Source organism: Lichenostomus cassidix, chromosome 7 (assembly GCF_008360975.1).
Source record: "Lichenostomus cassidix isolate B80296 chromosome 7, HeHo_3.0, whole genome shotgun sequence".
In the NCBI taxonomy this organism is placed as follows: domain Eukaryota; kingdom Metazoa; phylum Chordata; class Aves; order Passeriformes; family Meliphagidae; genus Lichenostomus; species Lichenostomus cassidix.
Window position 1 is genome coordinate 11,765,341 of NC_139488.1, and position 12,918 is coordinate 11,778,258.

Here is a 12,918-nt window from a genome sequence, read left to right on the forward strand (position 1 = left end):
AGCAGGCTCCATTCTGAATATGTGGGTGAATGGGGAAGCTGAGGCTGAGCTGTGAAGGTGAAACCTAAGCACCTCCTTTTCGTTAGTGTGCCTGCAAGCTACCATCCTTCCCCCATTTTTAACCCACATGAGATTTACATACTGACATTAAGTACATCAAACAATTAATTTTCAGGTATGTTCATTAAGTTTAACTGGAGTTTGTCTACTTAATCCTTATAAATCCTTAAAAGTTGGTCTTTGCTGAAGAGCTGGCAAAAACTTTTACACTGCTGATATTCTGATTCTTCCTCCTGCCCATAGAGAAAACTGAGAATTAGCTGCAGGAATACTTTCAGCTAAAGGCAGGAGCATCTTCTTAGGATGAAGGTTACAGCCCAAGGTTGCACCAGTTGGTATCAGAAGCCCCTGGACAGTAACTAAGTTCCTCAAATACTTAAGAGTCCCTGACTCTCCTTGTGGTCCAGGAGGATAGACAGCCACCCTTAGTCGGCAATGGTGAGAGCAGTTCGGCCAGCAATCTGGGCCATATTAACTGAGAAGCCCAGTACAGATGGGGATTGTAGTTTCCATACTAGGCTGGTTTTTTGCCAAGCTTTGTCGCTGTTGAGCAGCTAGCAGAGTAATGAAAGCACCAGTTCTCAGTGGCAAGAAGGAATGACCTTTATTGTTTTGATTTCATCATATATATAGAGTTTTCAAAAGTCACCCAGATTGGTCAGTCAGAAGCCTTCCCCTAGGCCTGATTGGCCAGGCCTGCACCATCCAAGTTCTGGGACACTGTTCCAATAACATCCAAACTTTATTTATAAAACACAAGAAGAATTCTCATGGGAAAAGCCTGTGCTAGCCACAAAGCTTCATCCTGTTTAGATATTTCTGCTCTCTTAGCTCTGTGTTGAAGACATCCTCAGTATACTCAGAAGTCATGTCTAAACCTTGTTAGAGGTGGCCTGGTAACATGAGTAGTTACTGGTTAAGCTGAGATGCTGAAAATGTTTTGTGCCTCCAGCTATCCCTGTGTCAAAGGCTGTCAGCCCCAGGGCAGAAATCTCGAGCAGAACAGCCCTTGTAATGCTGTGTGTTAAGGTCAGTTGATGCTGATTTTTTTTGTGACCTAATTATGCTGGGCAGTGGATGAGGAGCTGTTTCCAAGTGGCTACCTTGCTCTTGTGCCAGGAATAGCAGACTCCAAGGGAGATGGACAGTCGGAGGCAGAAACCTTTACCTCTGTTTGTTAAATCTGTCACTGTTTGTAAGACAAGACCCATCATAGGTAACCTTACTGGAAAGGTGAAGTAGAACCTAAATGGGAGTATGAGTTTGTTCCTCAGGCCTGGGTTGTTTTGGGATGCCAATTGTAACAGTTAGTATTACAGTGTAACAGTGAATGCCTCTGAATTTATACAGGAACCAACAGAAATTGCACAGAGCCACGTGTCTAGCCCAAGGTGAAAAAGGTTACTTGCCCGTGGTGGCTGAAGTGGCGCAAATCAGATTGAAACACATTTTGCATGGAAACGTTTTTTAAAACTCAGAAATGTTTTAGATAATTCCTTTTAAATTTGTGTCACTTTAGTGCCTGGAGTGACTTGTGTATGGTTGGTTTTCTGGGGATGAAGACGATTCCCCTCAGCTTTGCCTTGGACTGGGGTTTGTGAAAAGTCTGCTCTGAAGCATCTGAAATGCTGAGGCACTCAGGTGTATGTGTTTGAATCTCTCTGGGCAGCCTCTTGCTTTTCATTTTTGGTCATGTCTGCTATTTCTGAGCCTGATTCTCATAAATCAGCAAAACTGATTGTTAGATGATGAGTCTCTCTGTTATCCTATCCTCAGATATGCTGTGTATGGGTAGAAGCCAGAATGATGTGGTGATTTGAGACAATTAAAAAAAATTAATCATAACATTCTCTTTTTGTTTCCTCCAGAACACAAGACAGTGTTCCCAAATCTTCTGAAGAAGGGATACTTAGAAGTTAGAAGAGACAATGACAGCTACTGGCAAACATGTTACGCTGAGCTCTCCCAGTACAAACTGTACCTGTATTGCTTGGACAGCAGTGGCAACCAGACTCTTCCCACCATGTATCCACTCATGCGTTTTCAAAGGGTCACTGTTACTGGTGGCATTGAAACTAAGGTGGTGGACACTGTCCTGTCAGACAGCTCACAGCTACAGCTGAAGGCAGAGTCCTCGTGGGAGACTTTGGACTGGGGACAGAAACTTTGGGAAGCCGTGCGAGCTTCTGTGCCTGCTTTCACGAGACAGCAGGAGAAACTGGAGAATGTGCCAAAGCCTGAAAATAACAGTGACCATTCTCAAACCAATGGATTATTAGAGAAGCCTATGGAGCTCTTCCTATCCATGAATTTGACTGAAAATACTAAAGAGTACCAAAATATCCTCAAATCAGGGACTCTTTACAGGTTAACTGTCCAGAATAACTGGAAGGCATTTACTTTTGTCTTGAACAGATCTTATCTCATGGCATTCCAGCCTGGTAGGCTTGATGAAGATCCCCTGCTGAGCTACAATGTCGATGTGTGCCTGTCGGTCCAGACAGATACTCAGGATGGCTGTGACTCTTGCTTTCAGGTCATCTTTCCCCAAGACGTTCTGCGCCTGCGCGCAGAGACCCGTCTGAGGGCCCAGGAGTGGATGGAGGCACTGAAAGCAGCAGCCAATGCTACTCGAAGTTTAACTCAAAACCCACAGGTCACACTTAGGAACAAACCTGGAGATCGGGCCTTTAGAAATGATCTTAGAAAGACCAAGCGCCAGTCAGTGACCACCAGCTTCCTGAGCATCCTGACCACACTGTCCCTAGAGAGAGGGCTCACAGTTCAAAGCTTCAAGTGTGCAGGTAAGCAACCAGGTTGCAGCATCTGCACCTACACTCCTGCAGGAAAAGAAAATCACTTGAAAGAGTGTGTGTGTCTCTGTGTTTTAGCAGCACAGCTGTTCCCTGCCTCTCACTGTGGCTGTAGTTAGCCTCTCTCTCTGTAAAATGTGGAGAAAAACCTATAGGATACTCAGACGTTTGTCTGCTTTTGATGTGCAGTGCTGAAACATTAGATCCTGCACATACAGCACTACATGGGCCAGGGCTGCCCTACAGAGTGGCTGAGCTGTTTTCTTGATTCAGGACACTCTAAAGCGGTCCAGAATCAAAGGGGTTTGAATTTACTTGGTGTCTGACTCTAGAACTAGGCAGATCATGATTTTATCCAGTTCAGGAATGAAGTGAAAATAGAGAGGACCTGTGTGAATGCAGTTCATTGTCATTTTACTTTAGCAAGGGCACCTGTGTGGAGCAAACTTGACTAAACTATAGCCTCTGACTTGCTATAGTTACACTTACTAGAACTTGTCAGCTCAACCAGAAACAACTCTTTTGGAGAGTTTTTCTCTTGTCTTATGGGAGCTGTGATAGTCCTGCCTCCTCCCTGTGCTGCTTTTGGTGTGGAGTTCTCATATTGCTCTGGAAGTGCACATGACTCTGGGGAGTATCTGTGTGGGTCCAGGACTTGCTGGCTGGCCTGAATCCATTCCAGGAGAGACCTGGGCCCTAGAAGTACTGGACTGCCCTCAAAATTGACTGTGGGTGTAGTCACCTGCAGGTCATGTTCCCACTCATCTCTCCACAGTACATGGCACCCACCTGACAGCTGGAACATCATGAAGGTTGGCATCATTGCAGTTAATGATACTGTATTAATTCACAGTATGTGGGCTTCTGCCTGAATTCAGGTCTGTTCTTGGTCACATTTGTATGACTTGATGTAATTTGTTTTATATTTTGGTTCATTCTCTGACTGAGGTTCAGTAGAGTTCCAAGTGGGTATTTTCAATGACCTCCTCTAAAATAGGATCAGGCCATGGGATGGCAACAAAATACATGTGTCCAGTGTGAAACAGGTTTTAGTCTTGTTTTATGTAGTATGGGAGCAGACTTTTCTCTGGGAAAGGATGGATTCCCTCTGCCAAACATGGAATGATTAAACTGTACTCACTCATGTATTCCCTGCAAAAATAAGGTGCTCTGACTCGGGTTGCATGATGTCTTTTTCTGGTAAACCTGAGGCATTCCCAATGCTCCTGTGGTCTCCTTTTAGTCTGCCAAACAACAAACGCTCTCATGCAGAGAAATGTGAGTTGTGGAGGGTCTGTGGGAAGCCGGTCACTGGGATTCTCTGCCCCGAGGATGGGGATTCACACCACTTACTGTAGGAGCAGATCCTTTGCCACTTCCTGAGACTCTTAGACCCTTGGAACTTGGAGCTGTTATCATGGTGCCAAGAAAAAAATTGTTTTAGTTATAACTGGGGAAACTTGTTTGGCTCAAAAAGTTTGTGCTGAGGAGGCACACGGGCAAGCTAAGCCTCTCTCCTTGTTCCTTGCTCCCTGCGGGCAGGTTGTGCCGTTCTGGGCATGGGCTGCTGTTTAATCGGAGGGGCCTGCTGGTGGTAATTACAGCTTGCAGGCATTGAGAGCGGTTTTCCCCAGGGCTGCTGGGAGGGGTGAGCTTGGAGAAAGATGAGGAGGGGGAGGAAGAAAAGTTTTGCTGTGAATTCTTCAGCCATTTAGTGCAAATTCCTGTAATTACCGTCTTTGTGTCCTGTCCCAATGGCACATAATACAGCAGAAGCCTTTCCTAATTGAGACCTTACAGGAGGTACAAATCCCTCCTTTGTTCAGCCTGACAAATTAGTGCCAGAAAGTGGCAAGGTCCGAGTGGGAATCAAAGGCAAGCAACACAAAGATGGAACTTAAGGCTACAGTAATAACCCTCTCTGGTCATGCAGGGGTGGGAGGGAAGGAAAAGTAATGACCAATGAAAAATGAAGGGTTTTTTTGTTATAAATTCCCTTGACATGACAGCACCTCAGGGCTGCTTTATTTATTTAGGAAAAATGATTAAATAGTAATACAACAGGGCAGACCATTGTCTCTCGAGCTACCCCCCTTCCTACAGACCCCTGCTGCCTTGGCTAATTGATTGACAATGAACCTCAGATAAAGAAGGTTGCTGGGAGGACCTGATGGGGACAGGCTTTTTAAAATTTATTTTCTCTTTGCAGTCTTTGTGGGGCTCCCCTCCCTGTTTCTCTTTTTTTTTTTTTTTTTTTTTTTCTTTCTGTTTGAAATGCTCTCTGCATCTCCCTTTTCCTTTTCTGCCTCAGTAAAAGCTTTTCAAGGAATTGCTCCCAGACAAACAGCTGATATTCACAAGCAGGTAGGGAAGAATGTGGATGTCTGTGCCTCGCTATTGACAGGTTTATCTTGGAGTTTGACTAGCACTTTTCAACTCGAGATATAAGCCAGGGCACTGGTGTCACATGTAGTCCTGGGGCAGGGAGGACAAACTGTTGATACATTGGAGTCAGAAGGGCAGTGTGAAAAAAGTTGCCTTTGCCTAATCAGCAGATACAAAAGCTTTTCCCCGCATTTCTAACTCTGTTTTACTGCAGAGGGCAGGGCATTATTTGTTGTAATTTGAAAAAATCAATGAACAGGCCACCGATTACCAGTGGAGAGGTAGGGGGTTTATAAATGCTTTTACTTTTGCAGCCATTAGTTATATTTTTGGCTTAGAGAAAGGCTTCTGGGGAAAGGTAGGCATTTCTCCTGGAGGAGCTCTCCTGAAGGTCTATAAGGAGCCCTTCACTATCATTATTTCTTTGTCATGTGGCATCATTTTTCCATAGATTGGGAAGACGTATGGCCTTTGCCATTGCCTCCTGGTTTTGCATAGCTCCTGTTCTTTTCATGTCTCTCTTCTGTTTCACCTTTTATTTTCTTTCCCCGTCCTTTATTAAAACAACATTTTTTCTAGAGATGTCAGTTGTGTCTGCCAGGAACTCTCGTTACTTAAACAGCAAATTCTAATGGATGTGGGAATTTCTGCCGTCTGGAAAATGTGCTCTGCACCTCATTCGCAAAGTCTGTGAGGCTTTCCTTGCTCCTCTTCTTGATTGCCTTCTCTCTTTTCCTCCCTGCTTTCTCCATGTCTCCTCACTTGCCAAAACGATAAATGCTGCTATTAGGGCTTCAATGACTTGGCTGGCTGAGCTGAACACTAGGTGCAGAGAAGCCAAGGTTAGTAAATGTGCTATTTCCTGAGCTTGCAGCCCTGTCAAACGAAGCAGCAGGTGGAGAGTTGTCTTTCAAGGAATCATTCCGCACGTAGTGCCGTGATAACGCGTGTAGCTGGGGGATGGCCCAGTGCAACATACCCAGCTCATGCAACCCCTGCTCCAGCTCACCCCATTGATCTGGAATCAGGCCCTTCTGCAGTAAAAGTAAAGTTCCGTTTTTCTCCCCACTCAATGAAAAGAAAGTATTTCCTAATAGCTTGCAAGCCAGTGTGATTTAAAACCAAAGCAAAACGAAATAGTCAGGTGTGATGTCAACTTTGTTCAACTTCTGAAAAAGCCTTATAGGTGAAACTTCTCAAATACAGATAGTTGAGAAGCATCCTTGAATTTAGCCAGTGCTTTGTAAACCATCATTACACCCAAAAGTTATTTGTATCATGTCACTGAAATAAAAATGCTAGAGGATAAATCCTAGAAAATGCAGCACAATAATAAAATACCATAAGGTCCTTCGGAAGGTTTTCAGCACTCTTGTCACATTTAAGTCCCAAGTAACCATTGTTCTCACCTGTCCAGGGCTTTTAGGATTGTGCTTTTTCCAAGTGCTCTATTTGTTTTGTGCTTGGTTTCATTTCAATTGATCTCTTTCTTTCAAGGCTTCAGCAGCTTTTTACCTTCCCTGTATTTGAGACTCTGTAAAATCTCCTAGGAATGTTTTGCACTGTAAAGGTTTTATTGTTTAAGTTATCTTCACTTTAGACTTTATTCTTCTAGTCTTGTATGTGACTGTCAGCCCCTGTTTCTATTCATTTAGAAGTAAAACTTCCACTGCTAACAGTGGTATTTCTAAACCAGCTGAAAAGAAAAAAACATGGTCTAAGTCAGTATTTGGAAAAGGTCACTGACTTGGGAGGGTGGGGGGGTAGTGTTTCCAAACAAGGATGACTGGAATTTGTGTAGCAGGGAGCATTTTTTTTGCAGTTGACCTACATGTTTCAAAACACAAGATTGCTGGGCCACAGTTCTTTGCCATGTGTCAGCTCGTTTGGGAAAAGAATTGGAAGATACCCCATGCTTGAGCTGATTAAACCTATTTATCGGTGATCAGTTATGATCACAGAGACCATTTAATCTTCATTGATAAGGTGAGTTCTTCAGTCCAGTTTTAGGATGGTGTGACTAGAGGAAGTGACAGTGAAAACAGTCAGCTTTGTCTAAGCTGGTAGAAGTTGGGTCCTTCACCCTCCTGGAATTTAGCTGGCGCCTTCACAGAGTGAGATTCTCCTTCATGGGATTCAGTTTGGAGATGGCATGCTGGTGCCTGGAATTGCAGTTTAGAATAAGTACTTGATCATTTCAGTACTTATTCTGTACCCTCATGTGCACTTTGCAATTGACTGGTGATTAAGTGACTTCTTTGTCTCAGCCCTGCAAGAGGAACTGTAGATACAGCTGTCTTGGCTGATAAATGTACGTGTTCCTCCTGACAGGCTTGAAGGGAGCCTTTGCTGCCTGTATGGGGATAGGTGACCCCATTGCTCTAAATCTGCACCTGCCAAGAACTCTGCAGGTTTTCAGTATGTTCTTCTGCTAATTTATTGTAGTGTTGTGAGCTTGGTTCTGCTGGGTGTGAACATGTCTCTACTGTAAGCATAGGCTATTTGTTCTTGGCTATGCCTTGTTTCTTGCTGGCTTGTGGGTGAGTGTGAGTTGTACTGCCCCCAAAGAGCTCTTGGTTGCCTGGGGATTTTTGTGGTCCATTTATTGTGTGAAACTAGTCCTGAGGGATCTTTTGGCATAGAGTTCAAAGAAAAGAATGCCAAAACCTGGGAGTCTAAATGTCCAAGTCTCACCTTTGTTGAGATGAAAAAGTTACATCTGGACAACAGGAAGTATTTTTCAGATCTGAAAAGTTCCAACACTTATAAACCATCCCCACAGTTCTTCTCTGGAGAACCCAGAGGTTCTTCATGACTTGTGTACAAGAGACAGCTTTATTTGTTGGGCTAGCATCTTTTTAATCAGTCAAGCCAGCTTTTGCTGCTTTTTTGCTTGTGTAAGTAAATGAGTGAGTCCTGCAGGGGTAAGTGGTCTTCAAACTCACTCCACAGTGGAAATGAAAAGTGGGTTAAGTAGAGACTCATTTTGCTAAGAGGCCTGTCTGCAGCTGAGGCTGCTGGCACCAGTGTTTGTTGTGGTCACACAAATGGCTGGCCTGCTCTTTGCTCTGTTCTCTGGTCTGCCTTCTCAGTATATGAACCAAGCATGAATGTAATCGACTGTACGAATGGGAATGCCATTATTAATTATGCTCACATTATCTCCTTACTTCTAGCTGGCAGGCGGACCGCAAGAGCTGGCCCAGAGAATGTGTTCAGTTCCCATTCCTGACTAAAGAGCTTGTGAATTACTGAATCCTGCCAATAAGTCATTCCATGGTAGCTCCCACTCCCTTCTTTCAGACAGCACTTCAGAGTCTCAGCAAAACACCAGATATTGCAGACAATAATCCTATAAGGGCATGGGAGAAAAGTATACCAGATTAGTTTGAGGTGTATGGTATTATTCCTCAGCACTGTTGTCCTGGGAATGCAGGGAAAGGATTTGAAAATGTGCAATACTAGAATGCAAACTGGCCATGTGTTAAGAGTCATAAACAATAGGTTATGTGTAAAGCATGTCTTCAAATCTGTTTGTAATTTTGTCAGAGCATATTCTCTGGGAAAAATATAATTTTGCCACTTCTTAGAATTTGATACTAAAGGTAAAAGAACCTATCTTCTGATGAAACTCAAGTGGGGAAATCCAAGCACATAAAAAACTAGTTTCCAAATGTATAGCTTTGTTGCTTGTCATTTGACACAGCTAGGATTTTTCATTCTCATTTATTGATGAAATGTTACTCTTGACTTATATATGTGAAATGCAAGCTTACACTTTGACTTTTAAATTTTGGTGTTATATTTACAGGCTTAACTACTATTAGCTTTACTGGGAAGGCAGAATTTAGATGTGTAAGCTGCAGCATGCCTGTATGCTGTCTTCTACAAAGGACAAGTACAATACAGACATGAAGAATGTTGTGCTGTAACACCTGACTTGTTTCCAACTTGGGATTTTTTTTTCTTGATCATCTTAGAGAAAGTCACAGCTCTGTGTTCAGCATGACTGACATAAAGGGTGTTACTTCACCTACCCCCAGCTGTCTAAATATTGGATGTCTACACCGATCCAATCTTTGCTGATTAGAAGAAAGGTTGAGTGCCTAGGGAAGGATTCATCTCATGTGCCTCGGAGAGCTGCTCTGAGGCAGTGTGCCTTTGAGATATCTCCAGTAGGGTGGGATGGGTCATGTCTGGAGTGAACAGTCTCCCCAGCCCAGAGCTGTCAAGCATACACTGGCAGGCTAAGTCAGCTGAGCTGGAATGTGTGAGACAGGAAAGACAGTCCTGTGCATTGTATCTTCAAATGGTGCTGAGGAAGATGGAAAGTCTGTTATTTAGCACTTACTCCTGAGCTATAGCTGATAGTCAAGTTTCCATTGACTTGGAACAGTTGGGCCATCCCTTGGAGTCAGCTGGGGATGCGTGAACCCTTCCTTATTTCTGGAGAAGCTGACCTAGTTTATAATTAAAGTGGGATTGCTGACATAACATGGGTTTTATATGTTGCTTAGGTACTTGTAACTTGATGGGGTCAAACCCTCATGGTTTCAATGCAGATTTTTTCTTTACTTTAATCTGTTCAGGTTTCATTGTCTTTTTTGAAAGTTCATAAGAAGCTCACAAAAATGTAGGCAAGGTGAGTAGTGTCAGACTTTGCTTGGAGGTCTATAAGTTTTTAATTGTTTCTTTGAAATAAAATTGCTTTGGAAAGTAATGGTAGGCAAAGGACAAAGTGTAATGCAAATTTAACCCTTGGTAGGCATAAGAGAGAATTAAGCTGGATTGTTAGTGTGTCTTCCTTGTGAATTTGAGTTTTTCCATGGTGGTATGTAGATGCACAGAAATAAAAGCAAGCAACTGAAGTAATTCTCACTTTATTTCTGTTTGTGCTGAGCTGATAGAGCAATGTTGAATGTCTGATCTAACACTGAAAATTTGTTGTCGTGCTCCTTCTGCTTAGTCTGCTTTATGGCTTTATCAAGCTGAAAGCCTTTTGAAGTCTGTGGTTCATTTTCTTTTCTTCACATTGTATGTTGTTTCTAAATGAATTAGCTTCTAAGATAATCTGTCACAGATTTAATTATGGCACACAATCACAAGGGACTTGCTTTTCCTGATACCAAGCAAGGCACTTGATTGAATAAGGAAAACAGTTGTGCACTTGATTCTAATTTGGTCTTCCACTTTCTCTGCTTCACTGTGGAGCTACTCCAGTCCTTTCTTGCTAAAAGATTAAAGAGAAAGGTATCTGGATAAAAAGGGTAGTTGTGTGTGTCTTCCTTGACCACAAGCGTATGCAGCAACCTGAAAGTGGTGTTTTCTGTGCTTCACAGAAGATGAATTGTGTTCAGGTGTCTTGGATTCCTCCTCCATACTAGACCTCCATCTTAAATCAAGGAGAGAGTTTTGTTACAACTTTTTAGCCTCACTTTCTGTACTTCTTTTTTTCTGAAGTCTTTGCACTTGGACATGAGCCTCTTGATGTTGATACCCCTGCTCTGCTCACAGACATATTGTTGAGATTCATCTGTACCCAACAGCACTTTCTCACTGCTATTTTTTCTAACCCCTATTTTCTTTCCTTGATTCCAAGGCTGTTTTGTTGTATTTTCCATGATGAAAGGTTTGGTATGTCTCCTTCCCTCACTTTGCTAACAGTGTACCTTACAGCTACACTTCTTCCCTCTGTAGCTTGCTCTATAACATTCTTTAGGTAGGGGTGATTTTAGGTGCTAGCACTGTGGTATTCTCTTTGCATTAGGCTCATGGTTTGCCAGACCTTTATACAGATATTATATAGATAATATTCTGTGTGAGCATTAGGAATAGGTGAGAGAGGTTTGGTGAAAGTTGTGATGGTTTTTTGTTCCATCCTGTGCAAGATGCTTTCCCTAGTTGTATAGGCAAGTGTGTGTTTTCTCTGCAAACATGGTCCCTTCCCAAACCCTAAACTATTTGTTGAATTGTGTTAATTGAACTCTGAGGTGGTCAGCTACATCTGATTGTCCTTCTGGGAGAGGTGCTCCAGAGTTTAAAGCCAGGAATTACTACTGGCTTTGCTTCTGATAAAAATGATGGCAAGTGTATGTACCTGAATGCCCAGGTACAGGATTTCCAGGGTGATTAAGCCAATGGCTATTCCTTCTTCCTCTTCTTTCTCTCTCATTCTTGATCTATTTTTTCCATCTTAAAAAAACAAAGTAGCATAAGTGGCCTATGCCACGGATATATGTTTGTCACACTACATCACTTTGAACTGCATAACATCAAAGAAAATCAGTGCTTTGATAACTTGATTTGAAAGGGTTGTAGAAATAGCCATCATTATGAATCACAACAGAGAGGAATGGAAAAGATGGTGATTTTCAAACAGCAAAGCTTGTAAAGTAGGGGAAAATGTAAGGTGGATGCCAGCACCACATTATCATATAACAAACTCCAGCCATACAACTGTTATGTGGCTTTGCAGAACATGTTTACCTGAGGGTGTGAAGAGGAACGAAAAACACTGCATTATATACACCTGAGGGTGTAAAGAGAAAAAGGAAACAAATGTGGGCTCAGGAAAGGGTTGTAACAAGGGAGAAAGCAATGCCTGCTGCTTGGGTAGGAATTTTTTCTCCTTCTTCCTCCTCTTCATAAAACCACCCTTCCTGAAGATAAAGGGCACGCAAGATTGCTTGCTGAGACTCTCCTCACCCCAGAGAATTTCAGTTCTTACGGGCTGAACACAGGGAAGAGGAGAGAAGCGCCCCAGCATTTCTGTGCTTTGTCAGTCTTCTCCTGAGAAAACTCTCCATGGACTGGAATGAGTTTCTGGCTCAAGGAGACTGCAAGAAATTAGGCCTTAAAATGGTGAGTTCTCAACTGCAAATGTTTTAATTTAGAATTTTGGCAGTTCAAATTGTACTTTAGCTTATTCTTACCTTCAGTCTAACAGATAGGAGTTAGGGCATTAAGACAAAGTAGCAGCCAGTGGAGTGGCAGGGGATGCACAGTGCTAGTTAGATGAAGTCAGTGTGTCCTGTCCCATCCTCATCCCCAGACAAGTAACTGTTGGCTAGTGGAGAATATTTATGAGGTTTCAGTGACACTGAGTTGGGAGATTACTTGCATTCAGACACAGCTTTACCACTAGTGCTTTGTCAACCAGTCCAAACATACTGAGATAGAAAATACATGACATTTGGTAGCCTCTGTTTCATCTGAGGTGAGTTGGCTCTGTGTGATGAAAGCTCAAGTTGGAGCTATGTACAGATACTCAGTGCTTTTCTAGTAAGGAGAATGGTACAGACTCTTCACTTCTTTTAGCAAGGCTGGCACAGAAGAACATGCTGTACTGAGGTATGGCTAACATAAACTGAGGTCTTGTTCCCATTTAGTTTGGGAAAGGGGAATGCCCTCTTTCTTAGATTTCATCTTGCTCCATGAGGAGAGGAGTGGGTATGCTTCTCTGTTTCTTTTACAGCGGGGAAAGATTTACCTCTGTTGTGCTTTTAAAAACATGGGCTCCTTAGCAACAGTGTGAGTATCTTCTTCAAGCATCTTCCAGGGCTGCTAGTCAGATGAATATCATGTCAGACAAACAGGACTGGTATTTCATGTCTCATAAATTGCTCTAAAACTTCACCTTTATGTATAAATGCATGTAAAA

The 12,918-nt window shown here is 42.8% G+C and overlaps 1 protein-coding gene across 5 annotated transcripts in view; it reads left to right on the top strand.

Moving 5' to 3' along the window:
- The window catches only part of PLEKHM3 (pleckstrin homology domain containing M3), an 86,398-nt gene that overhangs the window by 25,828 nt on the left and 47,652 nt on the right, over positions 1 to 12,918 (top strand). For all 5 annotated transcript variants that reach the window (XM_085066194.1, XM_085066196.1, XM_085066195.1 and 2 more), the window contains one exon: positions 1,929 to 2,864. In XM_085066194.1, the coding sequence (XP_084922320.1) occupies positions 1,929 to 2,864 (936 nt within the window). The remainder of the gene's footprint in view (positions 1 to 1,928; positions 2,865 to 12,918) is intronic.